General features: G+C 41.4%; 1 protein-coding gene across 1 annotated transcript in view; it reads right to left on the reverse strand.

Moving 5' to 3' along the window:
* The window catches only part of YKT6 (YKT6 v-SNARE homolog), a 405,865-nt gene that overhangs the window by 252,218 nt on the left and 127,501 nt on the right, over positions 1-26,146 (reverse strand). The window contains exon 4 of the mRNA XM_044084243.1: positions 23,616-23,716. Within this exon, the coding sequence (XP_043940178.1) occupies positions 23,616-23,716 (101 nt within the window). The remainder of the gene's footprint in view (positions 1-23,615; positions 23,717-26,146) is intronic.

Here is a 26,146-nt window from a genome sequence, read left to right on the forward strand (position 1 = left end):
TCTCCCCTATCTGAACAGAAACTCATTGCAACATATTCAGAATGGGCACAGGGTCCTTCGAAAACTCTGGCTAGAATAATAAAAAACAACCAAAATACCCCTAGGATACTTATGTTACATTATCAAGACAAAATCTACAATACTGACTCAGAAATTTTACATTTATTCTTTTCCTTGTTCTCAGATATTTACTGCAGGAAAGCAGATACTTCCAATAACTCACATATGGAGAATTTCCTGAATAGCATAAAGTTCCCATCTCCAAATGAACTTCAGAGATCTAAACTTTCTGCCCCACTGACTCTTAAAGAAGTCCATGACGTTATCTCTAACCTTAAACCAGCCAAATCCACTGGACCTGATGGATTCACCCCTGATTTCTTTAAAATCTTCAATATAATAATTTCACCTCTCCTTCTAAAGGTATTCAACTACATTATAAAACATGGAATTTCCGATCTACATTGGAACACCTCGAAAACTATACTGATTTTGAAAAACAAGCAAGACAAAACGGACCCCCCACAATTATCGACCCATCTCTTTAATAAATGTTGACATAAAAATTTTATCTATTATTCTGGCTAACAGACTTAAAAATATTTTGCCCTATATAATCTCCTCTGACCAGGCTGGCTTTATGTCTCAGACACACATGGGATAATACACTTACCCTTGATTCCTTAATTCACTTTACAAAAAATGTTAAAAACCCACTATATACATTAACTCTTGATGCTTCTAAAGCATTTGACAGAGTTAACTGGAATTTTCTGTTTCTAACTTTATCACATTTTAATATTCCCAGTATATTCACTGATATGATTAAAATTCTCTATAAAAACCATCTACTTATCTTTACATAAATAAAACCACATCTAATACAATTAGGATCACAAATGGTACTAGGCAAGGTTGCCATCTTTCCCCCTTTCTTTTCAATATATTCATTGAACCGCTCTTCCTTTACCTGGCTCAAAACACTTTCCATTTGATACCTAAAGTCCTGAATACCAAGATAATGTTTTCGGCTTTTGCAGACGACCTCAATCTATATTTTCAATTTCCCAATATAGACCTAGGTAAAATAACTAGTACTATTAACAAATTCTCGAAGGCTTCAGGCTACCAGATAAATCATAAGAAATCCCAAATCTTCCCTATTAATCCAGTAAGTCATAAATCTCATTATTTCCCAGATTCTCCCTTTCAGACATCTTTCAATATTACATATCTTGGTATACACTTTGATCATAACCAAACCTCCATGAACCAAAATAATCTAACTAGAACATGGTCTAAAATCTGGCAAGATCTTTGCAGGTGGGAACAACTGAACCTACCTTTTTTATCCAAAGCTGCGGTAGTAAAGATGAATGTTATACCCAGACTGCTTTACCAATTTAGAGCCTCAAACCTCATGATTTCCAATACTCTTTTTTCTAAGATTAAGTACTAGCCAAGTTCATCTGGTTCCCTAAATCAGTTAGAATTTCATAGGCGAAATTAGCCTACCCAAAAAGCAGGGGTGGTTTGGGTCTTCCTAACTTCCAGTTGTACTATATGATCATTTGTGCAAATAGAATTTTGTCCATCTCCAATATTGATCAGAAAGACTTTAACTCTTCTCCTTCTTGGATGAAATTATGGTTCCAGCATGTCTCAGCTATAAAAATGAATCCCAAAGCTCTTCCATTTCTTTCTTCAGAAGCTCTTAATAACTCCAAATTATTTAATGCTTTAAAACATAAAATTAAAATTCTTCAAACTCTGGTAAAATCCATCAATCTTGATAATGCATTTTCTTTAATTCAACCCCTCCATTTGAATCCTAACATTAAGATCAATAACCTGAGGATTAATCTTTCAGACTTTCCTCTCATTAAACATGTGGTAGCATGGGACAAACTTCAATATAAGGATTTAACACTTCCTGAACTTCGCTTAATCCTCAAGGTTAACAATAAATACACGACTATTCTACGTCAAATAAGAGAACTAACAGCATCAGAATTTGCTCATATTCAGATTAATACTCATGATATCACTAAACTTTATGATATCTTACATGCCTTCTCGAGCTCAGAGAAAATGCTCTCCAAATCATATAATCTTCTAATTTCCATAATTCATAACTCGGGATGCCTATTCCCCAATTACTGGGACAAACATGGTTCCCCTTTTACAGAGAAACAAAAGATTTCTGCTATAAAAGCTACCTTTGAACTTTCCCCATTTAAAAAACTTATCTACACACAATTAATGGTGAATAACAATGCGTATTTTACTCCTTCTGTGCTTAATAAGTTTGACCCCAAGAACTCTCCTTCATGCAACTGCTGTTACTTCCCAAAAGCCGATCTCTTACATATCCTTTGGTTCTGTAAATACTCACATAAGTTTTGGACTTCCCTAAAAGCCCGTCTCGAGAAAATGGGCTATCACAAATCCACTTTTTCTTGGGAATTAATGATCCTTCATATACCCACTTTAAAACTTTCTAGGTTGGAAATGCATGTCATAGTCATTATCTGCTCTCTTATGAAATTATATATCACTAAAAACTGGTTAGATCGCACTAAACTAAGTTGGAAGAACTTCAAGGAGATGGCCCTTAATTAAATATCAGCACAGAAACTTATCATTAAAGAACCTAAGAAAAAAAAATCTTTTTTGATAAAGTTTGGAAAGGTTTATTTCACTTAATCTTATGCATGTAACTGAACTAATATTCTCTGGGGTGGTTGGTGTTATAGGTTTTACTACAAAATTATGTGTGTGATCCACTGTTATCCATAAAAATTTTAATATCCCACTTTTAACTACTTCCTTAGCTGGTAGCACTATAGCTTAATTGAGTCTAATTTAGTTTAAGTTAGTTTAGTTTTTGTATATATTGTACATACTTAGATATGTTTTAGAGTCCTTGTTTGTGCTAGTCATACCAGTATTCTCATGTCTTTATATATTGTGCATTCACTCTTTTTTTGTGAAATAAATAAAGAGTTATTTGAAAAAAAAAGTTATTAACCATGCTGTAAGATTCTTAGATGAAGTTAGTGGAAAGTGTTCTATATTTAGCCCATTTATTCTATATTATGAAGGGTACTGCATTACATACTTTGGAGAAGAAAGGCCGAGTTCTAGGGACAGCCTAGTACTTCCCAATGAAACTATAATCTTAGAAAGTCCAAAAAAAAAATAAGCATTCAAATTCAAAATTACAATGTATTCTAGTGAGTAGAAGAAAAATATTATAGAAATGAAATATTGCTCCTCTAACAGAAAACACAAAGCTACTGGAACACAGGCGTGATGGAAAAGCTTTTACTGTAGTACCTTTTCCATGGTGGTCTGATAAAAAAGGTATTATATATTGCCTGTGTTGAAGTGGGCTGTAGAAGGCAGCTGTGAAAATTTAACAATTACTTCCTCTAGTGGCCAGAGTTGTAACTGCAGGCGGCAGTGACCTACACTGTTTATTGTATAAAGCAGATGACCAGAGAATAAAATATCATGGGGCAGCCAAGATCCTATCACTGCACTCGTTAGTCTAAGACAGGAAACTAAGCCTAGACAGGATATCAGTATGTTGCAGCATTCATTCAGCCATGGCATGTACACCTATAGTCAATTTGTAGGATCCTCAATTCACCTACAGCATCCATCTTTCTTAAAAAAAATTCTGACTAAGCTGATGCTAGATAAATTAAAAGTCGTCAACCAAGGCAGTTTCCCAAACTGGCACACTCCACCTCCAATCTTTTCTGCTCCTCTGAAACTGCAGCAAGCTGCTTGATAATAAAAGTAAGTCAACTTACTGCCTAAGCTACATGGGACGAATACCAGAGCTTAGAAAGGGAGCAGGGAGAATGGTCAGAGTTTAGATGACATTTAGACAATAACCCTAGCAAAGCCTGTTCCATTCTTTGAAAAAGAATACAGTTTGCAGTGCTTGGTAAAGGTGTGCACATCAGATCAAGTTGCTGCCTCTAGAAGAAATCTAGAGTCCACTCCTTTCCAAAAAGCCACAGAAGTAGCCAAAGCCCTAGATGAGTGGGCCATGAGTTTGCCTAGAAGAGTTATGATAAGAATAACAAAAAGACAGTCTGTTATGACACGATTGTCCTGTTTACTTGCAATCAAAAATAAACAGACGATTAGAATTTTTAGCTCTGAAAAGAAATCAAGAGATGAAAAGCCTGGCTCAGTGTAAACCATGAAACCACGTTAGGTGTAAAAGACAGATTAATTCTCAATGCTACCTTTGTGAACAATGAGTAGGGTTGAAACACCATAAGCGCTTGTATGACACTTTTCCAGTTAAGCAGAAGACATTTGTCTTCTAGATAGACAGACATGCAAAATCCCTTTCAAAATCTGCTAAACTTGAGGTAGTGTAGAAAGGTGGAGAAATCTATGGACAAACAAGCAGAAATGGCCAAAAAGTGAGTCTTTCTAGAACAGTAAGAAAGGCCAAAGGATAATAACTTGTACAAATACTGTAGATAATAAAAGGTATCTGAGCCTTAAAAGCATTTGGTTCTTTCTATGGTATCAACTAGAAAATCTTTTCCACTTAACCATATACGATTTTTATGTAGCAGTCTTCTTTGCTTCCTTTAACACCTGTTGAACGTCCTCAGGAAAAAAAAAAGTGCCTAAAAGGTATTACAATTCTAGTATCCTGGCAGTAAGTTGAAGAAATTTAAGGTTGGGGTGGATCAACGAACCCATCTTATGTAAGTTAGTCCATCCTATGGGAAAGCTTGTGGTAACTGTCCTTGGCAATTTTCAAAAAAAGGGAGAACCACTGTTGCCTGGGCCAAAAAGGTGTTACCAAAATTATTTGTTGAGGATCACACTGAATTTTTATAGAAACCTAGTTATTAGAGGAAGAGGTGGAAAGGCATACAGGAACATCCCCGTCTATGTTAATGCAAGGAGTCCTGGAGTAAAACTTTAACTGTCTCTTGTGAATGGAAGCATGCAGGTCTAATGGGTGTTCCTCATAGCTGGATCAATTCCTGGAAGACACCCTTTCGAGGGGATCCGTTTGGTCATGATCAGCTTGTCTGCTAAAAAAGTCTACTCTACCAGAATACAACTAGCCTGTAGACATACACTTGTGTTGGACTACTGTCTCTGATGCTACAATGACAAGCCTGGAAAGGGGTTATGATCCAGTGCCTCCCTTGTTTATGTACATCACTGTGGTGTTGTCTGTGATCACTAGTACGGGGTATGAAACCCAAAAGGTGGTTTAGAGATCCAAGTGCATTTTTGAGTGCCATCATTTCTTTAACTTTTATGTGCTTTAGTTTGTCCTGCTGATTACACAGACCCTAGACTTTCACCCCTTGGATACAGCTCCACAAATAAGGTCCGAGACATTTGTGGTTACAGATTGAGTTGGAGAAGCAGAGGTAAAAGAATTCTTAGTTTAAAGAAAACTGACACCCCAGAGGATCTCCCTTTGAGAAACCCCAGCAATGAGTTCTGAAAGGATAGGTGGTTCTTGTGTTGGATCCAAACCTAATTTTCTGAACTGCTGGATTTTTTCATGGGAAATCTGACCAAAGGAATCATGAGACTTACAGAGGCCATAAAACCTAGAATCCCAAGAGATTCCCTGGCAGATGTCAGAGTCTGGTTAAACAATGTCAGAAACTATTCCTTGTAAAATTCCATGTTGCCCTGAGGAAGAAAACTCATCATTAGGGACGTATCTAAGAGACCTCGATAGTAACATTATCTTTTGAGAAAGAATGAGAGAAGATTTCTCTGGGTTCATTTGAAATCCCAGAATGAGGAAAAAGTCTTATCTCCAAAAAGTGATTCTTGGCAACTTAGGAAAGATGACCGCCTTATTTTTGCAGACTCTAAATATAGGAAAATGTGGATACCTTATAACCTGCAATGGGTTATTACAGGAACTATGCACTTTGTAAGCATTCTTGGAGCTGCTGACAGCCCAAAGGTTAAAGCAGAAAATTTAAAATGTAAACCACCACACTCAGAAAATTGTAACAAGCGTCTCATATCTTTTGAGAACTGGAATGCAATGATAAACATCTTTTAAAACTAGAGTTATTAGAAAACTACGAGATGAACGAGAAATAAAAAAAGACTGTAGAAACAGCATTTTAAATTTTTGGAATCTTGACTGAAGATATAGATAAAGGACTAAGACTATAAATTCCTTCTTTCTTTGGTAACCAAAAATATTCATGAATAAAAACCTTTCCCTGTTTGATCTTGGGGAACAGGTTCTTTAATCCCTTGAAACAACATTTGATCCAGCATAGGAAGAAGCAGGAAAGTTTGACTGGCTGGATGTAGAGGCATCCCTTGGAAAGGAGGAAGGGAATCCCACTGGCAATTGTCTTTTTAAATGATTCTCAGAACCCAAGTGTCTGAAGTCATTGGGTGCCACACAGGACATTGACAACCTAGACTTTGGGAATGTTCTACTGGGTTGCCAGGACGGGGAGGAACAGGATGGGGCATATAATCAATCTGTTTTTACACTGTCCTTAGTTTTGTGAAGACCATCTTTCTTTTTGAACCTCCATATCATTGTTTTCTTAAAGTTTGTTTGCCTGTGTCTTGCTGGAATTGCTTATTCTGTTCCACATAAAAATAACCTGTACTAGAAGGAACGTTTCTGTTACTTAAGGTATGGGTGGGTGAAAAACCTGGATAACCCTTTCATTAAATCTTTTAAGGGCATCCAGCAGAGGAATGGCCAAATAATACCTCTATGTAGGAGAGAACACATCTTCTGGTAAATTCTAAGAACAGAGCCAGGCAAATCTTATCACTGACCCAGTTACAGCTGCTTGAGAAAAAGCATCAGCAATGTCATAAAATATTTCAGAGAATGTTTAGTTACCTGCACGACAGAGGAAAGTAAAAAAATGTAAATTTGTACCAATAACCAAAGAAGGCAGGCTAACAGTTAACTTCCTGATATTGTCAAAAGGAAGCCAGCAAAAACTTAGACATATGAGCCAGATGATTCACTATTCTGAAGGCCACGGACATATGAGCCAGATGATTCACTATTCTGAAGGCCACGGTGAAAGAAAAATACACTTTCTTTCTAAACCGATCAAAAGCTCTCCTATCTTTCCCAGATGGAATAAGGTTAGCTGTCATAAGGTGCTTGGACAAAGATGGTTTGGAAGTGAAATCAGTGTATGGTTTACCCCAGGGTTTAAATAAAGAAATTTGTAGAGACTGAGGAATCTTATAACAGTTATCAGATTTTCTGGGGTCTGCTGGCTGACTATCTGGAATTCTGCTGGCTGCAAGGAAGGCATCCTGTAATACTGGCAACACAGGTGGGATAGCTGCAGGTTGAGGAAAATCTACCTGTAGCAAATCACAATACCTTTACTGGGACTCTCTTATTTATTTTTGTTCTCAATGTAATAACTCCTTCATCCTGGAAACAGTGTCAGAAAAAGATAACTCTTCATGACAGGAATCTGAAGAAAAGCTTTCTTCATACTCTGATACCCCATTTTCTAGAGTGGAATCTTAATTTCTGCACCTCAGACTGTGAATCTGAATCTGGCAGAGAAGGGAACATTTTTTAAACTAATCAGAGACCCGGACTATAAGGACTGAAAGACTTTAAATAAGGACTTAAAGACTTTAAATAAACTAATTGTCTTTATTTACCTTAGTTGGACACAGATGGGGAAAAATGCTTAATTTTCTTTCTTTTCCTCCTGGTCTATTCTGAAAAAGAGCATACTGAAATAAAATCTTTTCCCTGGGAAATGAGATTCTCAGCATGGGCTTGTAAAGAACAACCCTACACTTCCTTATTTGATGCTGGCAAGAGTGGTTCATTTTTGTCCAAAGAGAAACAGACACAAAGAAAGTACAGTTGTGTACACTTACCGTAAATGTAGATATTAGAGTGTATTCACTGTTGCAGTCATTACATTTGGGTTATCTGCTATGCAGGTAGCCCTCAGTCGTCCTGATTAACAAAGTCTTGGGTCCTGCGTTGGTTGCTGTCCCTTCTTCCATGACGTCAGGTCATCAGGGATATAAAACTTGCAGCCGACGCCATTACATCAGTTTTTCTTGCCCCAGATGTTAGGTGCCCCCCCTAATGGGAAGCAATTAAATATAAAAGCTAGAAAGAAAGATATACCTCCAACAAAAAAGCAAATACACCTAAAAGGCTTTTAAGCGTAGTAAAGAAAAGTAGAGGTATAGCCAAAAGAAGTTAGGGGGCTGGAGGGAGGGTAACCAGGACTGCAACAGTGAATACACTCGAACATCTACATTTATGGTAAGTGTACACAACTGTACTATGTTCTTCGTGTTTCACTGTTGCAGTCATTACATTTGGGTAGATTCCCAAAGCTATGGTTGGGAGGAGGAATTCAGACAGCATTAGGGCCAGCTATAAGGCCTGCAAGACTGCAGTGGCAAAGCCAGCTCTGGATTTAGAGAAAATTGGCAAATTATAATGCTTGGTGAAAGTACATACAGAACTCCAGGTAGCAGCTTCTAGGATGTCCCTGGTAGGGACGCCTCTGAGAAAGGCTGTAGAGGTAGATGCAGCCCTGGTGGAGTGAGGTCTGATCCCCTGGGGGATAGATTTTCCATGGTGTTCATAGCAGAAATGAATGCAATGGCTTATCCATTTAGAAATGGTTTGCTTTGAAATAGCCTTCCCCTCTGCCCATGCAGCAAATGCCACCAGTTGTTCAGATTTCCTTTGAGGTTTAGTCCTGTCCAGGTAGAATCTAAGTTGTCTGTGCACATCTAAGGAATGCCGTATCTGTTCCCCTTTATTCTGTGGATTGGGAAAGAAGGTTGGCAAATGAATGGACTGATTAAGAGCCACACTGGATACCACCTTGGGCATGAAGGATGGATTGATTCTGAGTGACATCCTGTTCGCATGAAAGATGATGAAAGGCTCCACTGCCATAAGGGCCTGTAATTCAGATACCCTTCTAGCTGAAGTGATTGCTAAAAGGAAAGCTGTTTTCCAAGAAAGAAATTTTAAGTCTGCAGTAGCAGCTGGCTCGAAAGGAGGTACAGTGAGTTTCGCCAAGACAAAGTTAAGGTCCCAGGCTGGGGTTGGAGCTCTTCTGGGTGGTCTCAAATTGTTGGCCCCTCTGAGGAACTGCTTGAGCAGTGGATGAGAGAAAAGGGGCGGTACTGTGTTATAATGAGCTGAAATGGCTGAGGCATGGATTTAAATGGAGGAAAAAGACAGGCCCTTGTGAAGCATCTCAGTTAAGTATTGTAAAATCTGAGGTAAATTGGGTGCTGCTGTGCTTAACCCTTCCGAGATTGGTTCCAGGCTCATAATCTTTTCCATGTTTCTGCATAAGATTTTCAAGTACTAGGCCTCCTTGCATCTAAAATGATATCCATCACAGGTTTGCTGAGGGATGGTAAAGGAGAGATTAAGTAATCAGCCAGGCTGCAAGGTTCAGTGTTTGAAGCTGAGCGTGCATAATCTGGTTCTCCTGCTGAGACAGCAGGGAAGGAGTCTGAGGCAGGTGCCATGGAGATAACCGTGACACACTGCGCAGGAGGGGGTACCAGTGTTGGCGCGGCCAGTCTCTTGCAATCAAAATCATCCTTGGTTTGTCCTGTTTGATTTTTAGTAGTACTTTGGAGAGCAGAGGCAGAAGGAGGAAGGCATAGACTAATAGATTTTTCCAACTGATGGACAGAGCATCCACTTTCCAGGATTGTTTGTGGGGAGTCCTTGTGCAAAATTTGTCCAATTGGTAGTTCTGGAGAGAGGCAAACAGGTCTATATCTGGGCTCCCCCATTTGCTTGTCAACATGTTGAAAATCCTTGGTTCCAGTTTCCACTCGTGTGGGTCCATGAGGTTTCTGCTTAGTCCATCTGCCAGTGTATTTAATTTTCCTGGCAGGGAATGAGGTTGTAGGTGCACTTGGTAGCTCAAGGCTGTGTTCCACAATGCCATGGCTAGTCTGCAGAGGGGGTAAGAATGTGTAGCCCCCTGCTTGTTTATGTACCACATAACAGTGGTGTTGTCCATCTTTACCATTAGTTAGAGCATTCTGTACAGCTAACATTTCTTTTTGATTGATATGCAGGTGCATTTGACTTGGGCTCCATTTGCCCTGAATGCACTTCCTGCCAGGTGAGCTCCCCGTGCATAGTCTGATGCATCTGTTGTTAGGGTTTGGGTGGCAGGGAGTGGTGTGAGAAGTAGTCCCTTGTTTTGGTGGCAGGCCTCTGCCCACCAAAGGAACTCTAGGCGTAGGCAAGGTATGACAGGAAAAAGAAGTTATGTCTTACCATAACGTTTCATCTGTATTGTTGATCCTCGTTCAGTCATTACATATGGGTATCGGTTCCGACCTTGAACAGAGCCAGCCATTTTCCAAGCTCGTGTCAGCTTCAAACTCTCGAGCTAATTTCTTACCCACAACCCCCCTCTCCCTGTAACCTCAGATTGAGTTTGCAAGTCAAAAAAGGTAGAGGCTACCTCTGGTCAAATAACCTAAGAGAACCAGATGGTGAGATCCACTAGAAACCGAAGGAGGGAGGGTCATAATGACTGAACGAGGATCAACAATACAGATGGAACGTTATGGTAAGACATAACTTCTTTATCTGATATTGTTAATCATCGTTCATTCCTTACGTACGGGACAGAGTCCCCAGTTACCTCTATTCCTGGGAGGCTCTCATGGAAGGACATCCCTGAGCACCATAGAACTGAAAGATGCTCTTCCCCTGGAGGCCAAGTCCAATTTGTAATGATTGATGAAGGTATGAGGCGTAGCCCAAGTTGAAGCTGCAAAGATGTCATGTAAGGAAGCTCTGGCATGGAAGGCACTGACCTTGTTGAATGAGCTTTCATGGTAGTACGCAACGAGATATTGCGTTGTGTATAAATGAAGGTCACACAGTCCTTCAACCATCTAGCTAATGTGACCTTAGCAACAGCAGATCCTAATCTAGGTCCAGAAAAAGCCAAAAATAACTGGTCAGATTTACGAAAGGGCCTAGTCCTGTTTAAGTAAAAACAAATTTGCCTGTGGATATCTAGGGTATGTAGGCAATACTCTCCTCTGTTTGAATGATTGGGAAAGAAAACTGGCAATTCAATGGCTTAATTAAAGGACATTTCAAAGACCACTTTAGGCAGAAAAAATGGATTAGTTCTCATAGACACTCTATCTGTATGAAAAATCAAGTAAGGACTCTTGATACATAGAGCTTGAAGCTCAGAAATAATTCTGGCAGAAGTAACGGCGACCAAAAACAAGGTTTTTCATGACAAATACTTGAGGTCGCAAGAAGAGGCAGGTTCAAAAGGTGGCATTGTCAGAGCTTGTAGAACTAATGATAATCCCATGGTTGAATACGTTCTCTAAAAGGTGGCTTTAGATGATTCACACCTTTTATGAAGGTCTTGCACAACTTGTGGGACATAAGAGAGGAATCTTGTACACACTCATGAAAATTAGAAATTGCAGCCAAATTAACTCTAATGGTAGAGGCCGATAGACCCGAATGAAAGAGGTTGGCCAGATAGTCTAGTATTATAGACACTGGTGCTGAGAAGGGATCTACTTATTTATCTTTCAGCCAATAGGTAAATCTTTTCCACTTGCTCAGATAAGTAATTCTAGTGGAAGACTTATGAGATGCAATGAGAATATCACGTACTTGTAAAGAAAGATCATTCTGCCTGGCAATCAAGGGAATTGGAGTAGCCAAGCCGTTATCTTCAGGCTGTTCAGGTTGGTATGAATCAGGTTCTGTGGATGTGAGATCAACTGTGGGGTTGGATGGAGAATCCATGGTCGATCTAGTAGGTGAGGCCAAAGGAAGGGGAACCAAATCTATTGAGGCCAATATGGTGCTATGAGGATTACCTTGCTCTTCAACTGACGGGCTTTCTTCAGAAACTGGGGAATGGGGGTAAAAGGGTGGAAATGCATAAAGAAGACCCAAGGGCCAATCGTGGACTAGAGCGTCCCTGGGTGACTGTCCCGTAGGAGGAATCAGGGCGAAGTAATTGCTGCATTTGTAGTTGGTCCGGGATGCAAAGAGGTCACAGCAAGGATGGCCCCAGCAGTGGAAAATCTCCGCCTCTATCAAGGGATTCAGGGACCACTCATGAGGTTAAAGAAAGCACCTGCTGAGTCTATCTGCTATTACGTTGGAACTCCCGGGAATGTGCATTGCTAGAAGAAAATGGTTGGTAGCCATCACCCATTGCCATATTCTCATGGCCTCTCGATAAAAGGGGGTAAGATTTGGTTCCACCTTGCTTGTTGATGTACCAGACCACTGCCATGTTGTCTGACTGAATCGCAATTGTCCCAGACGGCAGCAGGGGATGGAATGCTTGCAACGTCAGAAGCACCGCCCTCTGCTCTAGAACAATTATATGTAGATGGGCCTCCAGTTGGGACCAAGTGCCTTGGACTGCCTGTCCCTGACATAGCCCCACCCCATCAGGGAGGCGTCCGTGGTCACTGTGGCCTTGGGTTGCTGGGGGGAGAAGGGGTGAGACCATTGTGACAGGTTGTGTGTCATCCACCAATTTAAATCCTGTTTGCACCTGTGGGTTACTCGAATCATGGCTGAAAGAGGATGCTGAAAAGGACACCACTGGGTAAACAGTAGCCATTGTAGAAGCCTCATGTGAAACCTGGCCAGGGGAACAATGGTGATGGAGGCTGCCATGGAACCCAACAGCTGTAGAACCGAGTGAGCCATGGATTTTTCCCTTGAAAGAATTGGAACCAGTTGTTGCTTTATCCTTAGAATTCTGTGCTCTGGAATAGCAGCTCCGCAGTTTTTTGTATCCAAGATAACCCCTATAAATTCTGTCGACTGAGATGGGGTGAGATTGGATTTTTGCCAGTTTATGGTTATGCCTAGAGCCTTTGAGCAGCGAGGAGAGAGTATGCCAGGGCTTTTTCCAGTAGATGTCTGGTGGGGACAGAAATGAGCCAGTCGTCTAGGTATGGAAACATCTGGAATCCTTGAAGTTGCAAGTGAGCTGTGACAACTGCCATGCACTTTGTGAACACTCTGGGGGCTGTAGAGAGTCCGAAGGGCAGTAGTCTGAACTGGTAGTGCCTGGCTCCTGCACGGAAGCACAGAAATCTTCTTGATGGCCTGTCCACTTTTTATGTGGTAGTACGCATCTTTAAGATATATCGAGCATATCCAATCGTCTTTTTCCAAAAGCGGGAGAATAGACTGTATTGTGACGATCCAGAATTTTTGTACTCTCACAAACTTGTTCAATACACTGAAATCCAAAATTGGTCTCCAGTCCAGGGTTTTCTTTGTAACAAAAAATAGGATCCGGATTCTACTCAAGACTATCTGGTCTGGAGGGACTATTTGGATGACTCTCTTTCTTAGCAGCTTTTCTATCTCTAGTGCTGCTTCTTCCCTTTGACTGGGTGGAACGTCAGGAAGGTTTTTTGAAGGGGCAGGACAAAGATCGAAGGGGATATCATAACCTCTGGTTATAATCCTTTGTACCCAAGAACTGGTGGTGATGGTTAGCCAGGCAGAAGGGTACAAGGAGAAACGTTCTCCAACCACCTCCAGAGGAAAGGAGTTGGGCCGCTCTTCAGGAGCGCTGGCAGGATTGACCAGGGAAAGGATCCCTGGAACCCTGGTTATGCAGTTCCCCTCTGCCCTGAAAAGAGCATCTTCTCTGTGAGTTTCCCCCTCTGCCTCTAGGGGAGAACTTGGCCTGTGTGTCACGGAAAGGACCCTGAGATTTTTTGAACCATATCTTCCCACTCATTTGGTTTCGGGAGAAAGCACACTGAGGGGAAGAATAACGGACACCTACGGCAGAAAGGGTCTTATGTCATGTCCACATCTGGCCAGTGTGCTTTTAACTTTGGGCCCAAACAACGAGGAGGCCTCAATGGGAGCGTTAAGAAAGGAAGCCTTAAAGGGTTCCGCGAAATTGCACAAGCACATCCAGGCGTGTCGTTTCAACACCGCAGCTGAACCCGCTGCTCTAGCTGCTCCTTCTGATGTGTGAGATACCAGTCGCATAGAGGAGTTAGATACTGATTCAATGGTGGCCAGCTGAGAGGCCACTTTGTCACGGTCCTCATCAGACACAGCACAAGCCAAGGTTTCAGAGAGCTCAGAAATCAGATCCCTTTGAAGCCTGGTAAAAGTGTGCCATATAATTCAGGGACCTGATAGTAAAGGTCATTGAAGCAAAGGTGCACTTCCCTATCCTGTCCAGGGCCCGGGACTGTTTGTTAGGCAGATGGACAGTCTGTCTTTCTTCTTCTGCCAGATCCTTTTTTGTTGCGGCCGCCACCACCAAAGCATCCACAGGAAGACCTTTGGACCAATGGGGATCCGAAGCAGGAGGGGACAAAATCTTATCTGGACTCAGGGGAATAGCTTTGACGGTATCAGGAGCCCTCCAAGCACGATGAGCCGGACAAGTTCATCGGCAGGTGGAGTAACCCAAGAGGTAGGGGGTCGGGCGGGAAAAGCCTGCAGGAACACAGATTCCTCAGAGGTCGGATTAGAGGGCTGCCAGTTACCTCTCTGTTTCAGGATTTTGAGGATATCACTAAAGGATACCTCAGAGGGTGACCGGGGGATCCTTCCCCCTCATCGAAATCTGTGTCTTCAGTGAGGGACTCCTCTGTGGAGTCCATGTGCTTCCTCTTACCCGAACTTTACTGGTGGATCTCCTCAGCAGGAGAAGCTGGAGAAGACAGCGGAAAAGGGGATTCCTGTGGGAATATGTCCCGAGGCCCTTGCACCCGGTGTCTGCTAGGTGCGACTTGTGAAACCAGTGTACCAGAGGTGGGCGGATTTATAGACAGTCCAGTATCGCAAGCAGCAGAGAAAGTCTTCTCCATCAGTTAGAAGGCTGGTCCACCTGAAGAGGAATGAATGTCTAGGACAGGGGTCACCCCTCCCCTAAGTGGCTCAGCCTGCCGACCCGGAGTCCCTGGATGGCTGTGGAGCAGCAAACTATGCGTGTCACAATTGACATTCTGGGTCGTAGCAAAACTTTCCTGCCATGAAGGCAACTGTGGTTCCTTAGAGAGATCCATAAATGGGACCACAGAAGGGGAAGACTGTGCTATATCCATGGACTTCAAAGGCAATGAAGGAGGAGAATAAGAAGGGGTCTTTGGAGATGGGTGATCACCTCCCAAGGAAGGATAGTTCCTGAGGGGAGGGATACCTCTGGCCAAGATCACCTGATCCACAAAAAGCAACACATCATGTTCGGAAAGGCTTCTAGTGGACCTCACGGAGACTGAGGGAAAAACAGGCCTGTCTACAGAAGAGGCAAACTCGGTGCCCATCTCACTTGTCCGCACCGAGGACAACGGTGCCGAGAGAGACTGGACTAAGGGTGTCTGCACCGAAGATGTCATCGGTGCCGAGGTCATGGTCTGCACCGACACAGGGATCGGTGCAGAAGAGGTTGTTGGTACCGAAGCTGGAACCGACAAAACTGGAGTCAACAATAAATGCGTCAGTTTCGAGGAAGATCTCGGAGCCGACGAGGTCAAGGTCTGTGCTGACTGAGCGGTCGGTGCCGATACAGTGGTAATAGTCTGAACCGAGGAGCCCCTCGGTGCCGATATAGTGAAGGCTGCAGGAGAAGACTGAGCCGAGATCATTAATGGAGCCGAAGGTCTCGGTGCCAAAGGTCTAGGCACCGAGCCGGGGACGAAGGCAAAGATTTAGCCTTAGTAGGAACATCCAAGTTTTTCTTATGGGCTTTAGGAGGGGTTGAGGCCTCCGACCCAGAACCAGCCTCTGAAAAGGGAGATTTTAGAAGTCCCTTCAGTAACAACTTGTTTTTCCTTTCCAACAAGGTTCTATTCAAAAAGTTCTCACAAATAGTACAGGGTGGGTCAACAGACAAATGGGACGCTCCCAAACAATAAACACACACTGCCATAACAGCAAATTAATTAATAGAAAAGGTACCAGCAATGGTACAAGAGAATACCCGAAGATATGAGAAAAGGGGGAAGGATTACCAACGATGGTAAAGAGAGAATACCTCGTGGTAAAAGTGGTAAAGAAAAGAGCAGAAAACCTGAAGAAATTATGTACGCTAGATGAAAAATAAACAATGAAATATAAACTTTTCTGACAGAAAAGTAATCTGAAAGACTATTAAACAACAAATAACTGTACTTAGCTCAAGAGAAGTAGCTTGACACGACCGAATGGCAATGTGGCAAACGAAATCTGGGGTAACAGGGAGAGGGGGATTGTGGGTAAGAGTTTAGCTCGAGAGTTTGAAGCTGACGCGAGCTTGGAAAATGGCCGGCTCTGTTCCGAGGTCGGAACAGATACCCATACATAAGGAATGAACAAGGATTAACAATATCAGATTCATTGTTTCCAGGTATTGAGAATGTTGACATCATAGGCTTTTTGGATATCACTGTAGTTTCCTCATATGCAGTCTTGCATATGGAATTAGAAGAATACAGGAGGCCATGAACCCCAAGGCTTGCAGTATTTGTCTTGTAGATAGCAGGGTTTTTGTGGCCACTTGTTTGAAGTAGTTTGTCAAATGAATTTGTTGCTCTGGTGTGAGGTAAGCCATTTGAGAAGTTGTATTCAAGCTTGCTCCCAGGAATTTAATTTGTTGACAGGGTACCAGGTGTGATATCTTTTCATTTATGGCGTACCCCAGACAAGTTAGAACCCTTTGTACAAAGGCCAGAGGATTGAAAAGTATGTCCTGGCTTTCTGCCTGAATTAGGCAATTGTCCAGGTATGGGTATATTTGAATACTTCTTTGCCTGCAAAATGCAATAACTGGAGCTAGGCACTTTGTGAATACCCTGGCAGTGCAGAGAACCGATAGTGCATGTAGCCTGCTTTGAAGCATAGGTATCTTCTGCAAGATTCCCCGATTGGGATGTGCAGGTATGCTTCTTTTAAATCTAGTGTTGCCAACCAGGCATCTTTGCCTAGCATAGGAAGTGATTGATGACGAGTCAGCATCTTGAATTTTGAAATCTCCAAAAAGGTGTTTAGAGTAGACAGGTCCAAGATAGGAAGCCATGAATTGTCTTTTCTAGGTACCAGGAAAGGTCTTGAGTAGAAACCTTGTCCCTTTTCCTCTTCTGGTACCAGCTGAATAGCCCCCATGCTTAAGAGAGAAAGCACTTGTTTTTGTCCTCTGCCCACTGATTTGGCCACCCACTTGGTGTTGGCAACATGTGGAAGTGAAATCTGTATCCCTGGGACACTATATTTAAAACCCATTTGTCCTGGGTAATGAGTTCCCAATTCTTTGCATGAAGAGCAATCTTTCCCCCCCCAAAGGGGCAGTTAGTTGATAAGTGCATGGAAATTTTAAAAGGAAGTCATTGAGACAGTTTACCATACGGGGGAGTCTTACTATTCCCCAATTTGGAAGTGGAGGCCCCCCACTGCTTAGTTGTGCGTGTCCCCTGGGACTGAAATCTGGGGTGTTTGCTGTGTCTGGGTTTGGCTTGAGAAGACCTGGAAGGGGCTGGAAAGGACCAATTCTTAGAGGACCAGTGCCTACTAAATCTAGGAGGCTGAACTTGAAAAAATTCTTTAACAGTTTGCATAGATTTAACTTTACCTTCCATCTTTTTAAAAACTTCCTCAGCCTTGTTGCCAAACAGGCAGTCCTGATTTAAAGGAGCATCCAACAATTTAGCTTTAACATGATCAGGCAAAGATTGCTCCTTGAGCCAAGCATGCCTTCTGAGCACAGACCAAGTAACAGCAGCCCTGCAAGAGGCCTCTAATGAATCAAAGCCACATTGCAAAGTATGTTTTCCAACTTGTTCAGCAGAATGCATTAAATCCTGTAATTCTTTATTTTCCACACAGTCACGAATCAACAACATTTTCCGTTTAAGTAGTCCAATAACATGTTGCTGATACTTTAACATATGAAACTGACAGTTTAAGGCCCTAATGGCCAAGGTTGCAGAAGTGTAAACCTTCTTACCCCCATCTATCCAGCTCCCTGGAGTCTCTATCAGAAGGGGTAGGATTTTTAGCAGTAGAAGCCTTAAAGCCCTTGGGCCCCTATGAAATTGTCTCTGAATCTGCAGTAGGATTTTTAAAAAGGAACTTGTGGGACTCAGGGACCCTGTAGTATCTGTCAGGTTTTCTGGGAGCAGGAGGCAGAGAATCAGGGGTCAAACTAGATTCCGAAAAAGCATCATCAACAAAGGCCTATGCTGAGGTAGGAGAAGGAAATCCCTAAGCCTCTGTTTTGAATCAAAAAAATCCTGGCTTTCCTACTGGAAATGCTCCCTTAGAGTATGTAAGGTTTCCCCAAAAGAAAAATCCTCAGGAGGGGAAGCAGAGGGAATGGAGTCCTCTGCATCAGAATCTTCGTAAGTAGATGAGGGCAAATCCAGATCATCAGAAGAATCAGAAAAAACAGAATCCTGATCAGAAGATTCATAATCAACTTCAGTCCTAGGCCTCTTAGAAGGGGGGGGGGGGTGGCTACCCCTGATTAGAGTTATTAGATCTTCAGCCATTCTTATCATTTGTTTTTTAGGCATAGAGGCCTGAGTATGTGGCCTGGGTGTCGGTTTTTTAGGTATGGATCGAGATTTAGGCCTAAGTAAAGAAGGAGACATCAATTTAATATGCAAGTCCGTAGGCCTGAATACGCCCTCAGAAGCCGGTGCCTGCACAGCGGCTAAGGACCCACCCAAGGTAGAGATATCCGCGGATTCCATAGTTGAAGCATCTTGCGGCATACCGGACTCCAAATGGGTCTCAGTAGAGGCCTGCGAATCAGAAGTAGTGGGTATCAGGGGCTACAAAAGCGCCTCACTGAGTACCGGCAAACTGGCGACTGGCTTAGGAGAAGCGTCGTCGGCAGTTTTGGACCTCAGCGGTCTGTCTCTGTCTTTATCTTTGCGTTTTTTCAGAATCCCGGTAGTTGGATGCCTAACAGACGACATTTTTGGATAATTAAACCGAGAACCGAAATATTCAGGGGCGAAAATATTCCGACGACAGATAGTGCGCTGATTAAATAAAGCACAAAACTGACAGCAAGGTACGTCGTGGTCAGGGCCTAGGCAAGGAATACAGTACGAATGAAAATCTTTATGAGGTATTTGCTTTCCACAAGTAATGCAATTATTAACTTTTACTGACATGGGTAAGGAGCAAGAAAAAGTTTCCCCAATGGTGTACTTAGCTTTAGTTGAAGACTTTGGTTCTGAAACTTGAAGACAAAAATTTCAGGAGTTGGCCGACCAGCACTTGCAAACTGCTTCTGCTTCGGGCACCGCATGGCAAGAAAAACTGATGTAATGGCGTCGGCTGCATGTTTTATACCCCTGACGATCTGACGTCATGGAAGAAGGGATAGCAACCAACGCAGGACCCAAGACTTTGTTAACCAGGCCGAAGAGGGCTACCTGCAAGCAGATAACCCAAATGTAAATGACTGCAACAGTGAAACACGAAGAACATAGTGTCTGCCTCACCGTCCTTGGTAGCTTTTCAAGGAGCAGCACCACAGGTTCCACGAGAAACTGATGAATGCTGTGTGGAACCTGATATGGCCACAGCAGAATCACTCACCAATGGTGGAGGCAAATATGAAGCTAGAGTCAAAACCAAAGCCTCTGAAACAACTTTTCTTTTCTTGAAAATCAGAAAAGGAACATCCTAGGAGCTGGAAAACACCTGTCTTATATCCCAAAAAAAAACGGAAATAAATAAATACTTTTCTAACAGAAAATCTATACTTTTTAAACAGAAAATCTATACTTTTTAATCAGAAAATGGAAGGAAGTTCCCAACAGGGTACTGATCTGCCCAACTCTGACAACTGATAGTAAAACATCAATTTCTTGAAGCTGCAGCAGATAACACATCACAATGGCAAGAAAATTCTGAGATTTTGGTATCCTAAACACCCTCTTTATACCACTCTCCTCAAGCTCTATAGCAGTTAGGGCACATGAAAGATACCATACAGCTCTGGACCCTGCCCAATCATTCCATTCTTGGCAGGATAGATCCCATATAGCTTAGATTACTGCAACAGTGATGTACTGATAAGTATCTTGCTACAGTTAACCACTGAGCAATTTAGCTATGACCACAAATGTAATATCAACATTCATTTATTAAAGCTGACATTGCAATTTTTATAAAGCAATGCTGGTACTGCACTAATGCATCATCAATACCTGCCAATCGTGCCCCCTGTCAGCTTGCGCCCAGGCCAGCCTCACCCATTTTCCCCACCCCAGTCAGTCACTGTCTGGAAGTGGTTATGTATGTTAGCATACACAAGGACCTGCTATACTTTCCCCATCCAATAATTATGTGCTTGCCCCAACATACTCATGAAAAGTCCTTCATTGAGTTTAATCCTGCAATAAGAGTAATCTCTCCAATTCAGAAAGTGTAGGAAACATCTGCAAAATATTAGTGTCAGTGTCGTAGGGTAAAGAGTACTTACATTTACCTTTTACTGCTCAAGTTAGGTAGTCTAACTTTTATGTAGACCTTACCTTAACAAATTTAACCTTTTTCTTACACGTACTAGACATACTTTTCCCTCCCCTAAAAGCTCAAAATTCCCTAACCCATATAGTTTACCAAGGAGAAAGGAAAACACTCACTTATCAAACAGCAAGCAAGAGATTGATGTGAACTGTATTGCTCGTTTGATTCTTTTATCCAAAGATATGTCAGGGATGGCAACAAAATAATGGTCTTAAAAGCTTTTCCTATTAAAGTATACCTATACATTTTTTGTAGTACAAGATTTCCAACAAGATAGTGTTACAAATTTTGTAGGCTGGTAAAACAAGCTGTAAGCTACTGTTCTGATAAGCCTTGATGCAGTATGGAAAACGTATTCTATCTGGGTCTATATCATATTCTCGAAAGCCGACAATGTCGAATCTGACATGGTCGACATGAGAATATCGAATGTTCAATTTCCATTTACTGCAATGTAGTGTGGTCTTGGAGTTGGTATATTTAAGTAGCGGGGGGAGTGGGGGAGAAGGGGGGCTTGCCCCCCTACTTAAACCCATTAGGGTACATTTTTCTTTTTTGTCTTTTTATAAGGTTGACGTTTGAAGACATTGACCATATGGTGTTGACCATGTGTTTGATGTTTTCAACCATCGATCTTATAATATAGACTCTTCTATCTTTATATAAAAAAACTGTTTATTAATCTTCCACAGCTGTTGGCAACCTGTACTTTTTTGTTTTTCTAGGATGGCAAGTAAGCAAGTCCAATTAACCAAACATTATACACTACAGTAAAAATAAATACATAATTTATATAAATAATTTACACACATATATTACAGAGTGATACAGGCAGCAACTGTGGGTGCATGTAAGCAAAATGTCTTGTTAATAAAAAATCTCAGTAAAGCCAAACAGCTGCAGAACAAAGCTTAGTTCATAAAGCCAACGCTGAATAGACACACATCTCTTGGTACCACAAATAAGTTTTTGTTGGTGACTCTTGACATCCAGTAACTTTTTACTGTCATACATAACAACTATGGTATAGATGCTCTAAGGGAACTTTTGGTAAGAACTGGGCAATATTCTGGTAGATTCAGTGAAACCATATTTTACTTCGGTTAGTACTTGATAATAATTATTTTGTATTTAATGAAAAAATCTTTCATCAAATATCTGGTATAGCAATGGGTACTCCCCACTGCCAGTACATATGCCAACTTAGTATTGGACAAATGGGAGACTGAATTTATATACCATGGCCCAAAGCAGTACTCTGAGAAGATTAGTTGTTTTAAGAGATTTGTGGGTGATTTGTTTTTTATTTGGAATGGTAGTAGAGATGAACTAGAAATATTTTTGAATTATTTGAATAGTAGTACTGACTTCCTACGCTTTTCCATGACATGCTCAGAAACTAGTATTAATTTCTTGGATGTGAGAATTTTGTTTGATGGGGCTGAAATTCAAACTACTGTTTAACCCCCCCCCCCACACACACACACACACATAGAAATAAATTCTTTCATTGGAGCAGCATGCATGCCCCCACCCTGTGTTTAAGAATGTTACTAAAGCCCAGTTTATTAGGGTCAGTAGACTCAATACCTCTACAGAAGAATGTAAAAAAACAAATGAAGGAATTGAAGGATGAATTTATGGAAAGGGGCTGTAATAATGAGTCCTTAGATATGGAAATTGAGTATGTTTTAGGGTGTAGGGAAGAAAGTACAAAACCATACTTTTCATTTACTACAATGGAAGCAATCCCCTGAATCCTGCAGAATTACTAACACAAGTCCAAATATAGGCAAATTGCGATTTTTGACAACATACAATACAGCTACTTCTGAAACAAAAAAAATTATTAATAATAATTGGTGTATATTAACATCTCTACTGGAATTATGTCCGATAATTGGCACGGTACCTAGCTTTTCATATAGAAATTGCCAGAATTTAAAACAGAAGCTATGTGAAAAGGATATGAATGTTAAGAATGCTAGGGCAATAATAACTATACTGGGTACCCTTCCCTGTTATAATTGTTGCTGTGATGTTATTAATAATAATATTTTTCAACACCAATAACTACAAAGAATTATGTATTTTCAAGCTCAGCAATGTGTTGCAATGAATATAATACATTTAGCTACCTGTAACAGGTTGGGAAATCAACTACAAAACTGAAGGAAAGAATAAATAAGCATCATTCAGAAATCAGGAGAAAAGTTGCTACCAACTCTCTAGCTAAACATATTAGGGAGTATGGTAATGTACATAAATTTTCTTTTAGAGTGATAGAGTATATAAAGATGTGCAGGATGGAGATTTGAATAACAAACTTGAAATGAAGGAATATCAATGGATAACATGTCTTTGTGCAGATGTACTACCGGGTTTAAACCAAATTGTTTCTTAAGACATAAACAAATGTGCTTGAAACAGAGACCTAGGCTTTTAAAATCCAATTATTGTTTTTTAACCAGGATGTCAATTGTTTAATTGAATAATTAATGGCTGTGTGATTTTTGATGTTATAAATGTGGTTAGTATGTTTTTATACACTGATGAAGGGTTTGTTTAACCTGAAAGCTTTGTTCTATTAAAAACTTGTTCAGTATTAGCATTGCTTGGTTTATTTTGTTAATAAAAAACACAGCTTTTCAGAATCGGAAACAAAATGTGTCTACAGTATACATAAGCAGCTCAAAAACTGTACTAAATCAGTAGATTGGGCCACTGTTAAACAAGCAAACTATTCTTGTACTCCTAAACCACTGTAACTATAAGCATCACCAAGAGCTACGGAACATAAACATTTCCACAGCTGTAACAGGTTCTGTAAAAGTAAGGCAGTACTGCATACAATATGTGTCAGTGAACTGGTTCATAACCCTCCCACTACATTTTCTTATTCACATTCTTATGCTATGATGTCACAAGTGTATTACATTTCCTCCTCTCAAGCTTACAAGTGGTAAAAAGTCTTTAAGATGAAATAACAAAGCATGTCAGGTCTGCAAAAGAAGAAAGTATAGAATGACTTTACTGCTTTAAACCAAAAGTCTATGGTTACCTTATCCAGTAAGGTGAAGGAAACTCTAGAAGGGTATTCATTATCTGCAATCACTACTCCAGCCAACGAGTCATTTCTGACATAAACATGACATAAATACTCTGAAAAACAAAATCAGAAGAATATTTAGTAAAGTGAAATGTTATGAGCAGACAACTACTCCCTGATTGTTTAAACAACAAAGATGTATACATAAAGAAAAAGTACAATTTTGTACCTACCATAAATGTAGATGTTAGAGTGTCTTCACTGCTGCAGTCATTACACTTGGGTTATCCTGCCGTCAGGCGGTCCCGCAGTCGGCCAGAGTTCCAAAGTCTTGGTCCGGCGTCGGTTGCTGTAGATTCTTCCCTGATGTCAGTGCACCAGAGGTATATAAGACGCAGCCGACGCCATTTTCTTCAGTTTTTCTTGCCCCAGATGTCAGGTGCCCCCAAATAGGTAGGCAATACATATTGCTAATGAAACATACATAAAAAGTAAAACCAAAAACTTCGGTTACCAGCAAATACACCACATAGGTAGTATAGGGTAGAAAAGTGTAGATAAGTCCCAGCTAAGAAAGAGGGGATGGAGTGAGGGTAGCCTGGAGTGCAGCAGTGAAGACACTCGAACATCTACATTTTGTGGTAGGTACAAAACTGTACTATGCTCATCGAGTTTCACTACTGCAGTCATTACACTTGGGTTGAATCCCAAAGCTAAGGTTGGGTGGCTGGTTCTATAGAGGATTTGGGGTGGCTATGAGGCCCTGCAGCACTGCAGTGGCAAAGCCAGCTCTGCATCTAGAATAAAGAGGCAAGTGATAATGCTTGGTAAAGGTGTGCACTGAACTCCAAGTTGCAGCTTCCAAGATATCTTTGGTAGGTACTCCTCTAAGGTAGGCAGTTTAAGTGGCTGTTGCCCTGGTGGAATGTGGCCTAATGTTAATAGGTACAGGTTTCCCATGCTGTGTGTAGCAGAAACGGATACAGTGTCCTATCCACTTTGAAATGGTCTGCTTTGAAATAGCCTTTCCCTGTGATCCAGCAGCATATGCTACAAACAGTTGCTCAGTTTTTCTGAAAGCTTTTGTTTTGTCCAAGTAGAAACGTAACTGACTGTGTATGTTCAATGAATGCAGAAGTCTCTCCCCTTTATTCTGGGGATTTGGATAAAAAGTTGGCAAGTGAATAGTTTGGTTAAGAGCCACACTGGATACTACCTTTGGCATAAATGAAGGGTTTGTTCTTAAAGAAACCCTGTCTTGGTGAAAAATGATGAAAGGCTCCACTGCCATTAGTGCCTGTAACTCTGAGACTCTTCGTGCTGAGGTTATTGCCAGAAGCAGAGCAGTTTTCCATGACACATATTTTAATTCTGCTGAATTGGCTGGCTCAAAAGGAGGTAAAGTTAGTTTTTCTAAGACAACACTGAGGTCCCAAGTTGGTATTGGTGCTCTCCAGGGCTGTCTTATGTTTTGAGCCCCTCTGAGGTACTGTTTTAGCAATGGATGCGAGAAAATAGGAGGATCTGTGTTGTAATGAGCAGAGATGGCAGAGGCGTGGATCTTAATGGAAGAAAAGGATAGTCCTTTGTCCGGCAACTCAGTTAAGTATTGTAATATCTGAGGAATATTTGGGACAAGAGGGTCAAAACTTTGAGCCTGGTTCCAGGCACAGAATCTCTTCCACTTTTCTGAATGATTGCCTGGTGCTAGGCCTCCTGGCCTCCAAAATGACATCCATAACAGCTTTAGAGAGAGATATTGTCTGCTTGACTAAGGAATCTGCCATGCAGCAAGGTTTAAGGTTTTCAGCTGACTGTGCAGGATCTGATTGTTTGGTTGAGTCAGAAGGTGCGGAGTTTGAGGTAAAATCCATGGTGGGCCTTGAGCTAAGTTCTTTAAGATTGGGTACCAGTGCTGGTGTGGCCAGTCTGGGGCAATCAGGATCATCTGTGGGTTTTCTTGTCTGGCTTTTAGGAGTACCTTTGAAAGGAGAGGCAGTGGTGGGAAGGCATAAACTTTTAGGTTTTTCCAGCTGAAGGAGAGAGCATCCACTTTCCATGCTTGTGCGTGATAAGTCCTTGTGCAGAATTTTTGTAGTTGGCAATTCATTGGGGAGGCAAAAGGATCTATGTCTGGGCACCCCCATTTTTGCGTTATCATGCTGAATTCTTGTGGATTTAATTTCCACTTGTGAGGACCCATGACGTTTCTGCTTAAGTCGTCTGCCAGAGTATTTTTCTTTCCTGGCAGGAATTGAGCTTGCAGATGAACTTGATAGGTTACAGCTGTGTTCCACAAGGTCATGGCTTGTCTGCATAGGGGATAAGAGTGAGTGCCCCCCTTGCTTGTTTATGTACCACATAACTGTGGTGTTGTCTGTCTTTAATAATAGTTGTCCTGGATGCAGAAGGTCCTTGAAAGCTGTTAGGGCTTTTTGCACAGCTAACATCTCTTTTTGATTGATGTGAAGATGCATTTGGTCTGCGGCCCACTTGCCCTGAATACATTTTCTTGCCATGTGTGCTCTCCAGGCGTAATCCGA

This window comes from Protopterus annectens, chromosome 9.part0, assembly GCF_019279795.1.
Source record: "Protopterus annectens isolate FY-2018-M chromosome 9.part0, PAN1.0, whole genome shotgun sequence".
Lineage (NCBI taxonomy): Eukaryota > Metazoa > Chordata > Ceratodontiformes > Protopteridae > Protopterus > Protopterus annectens.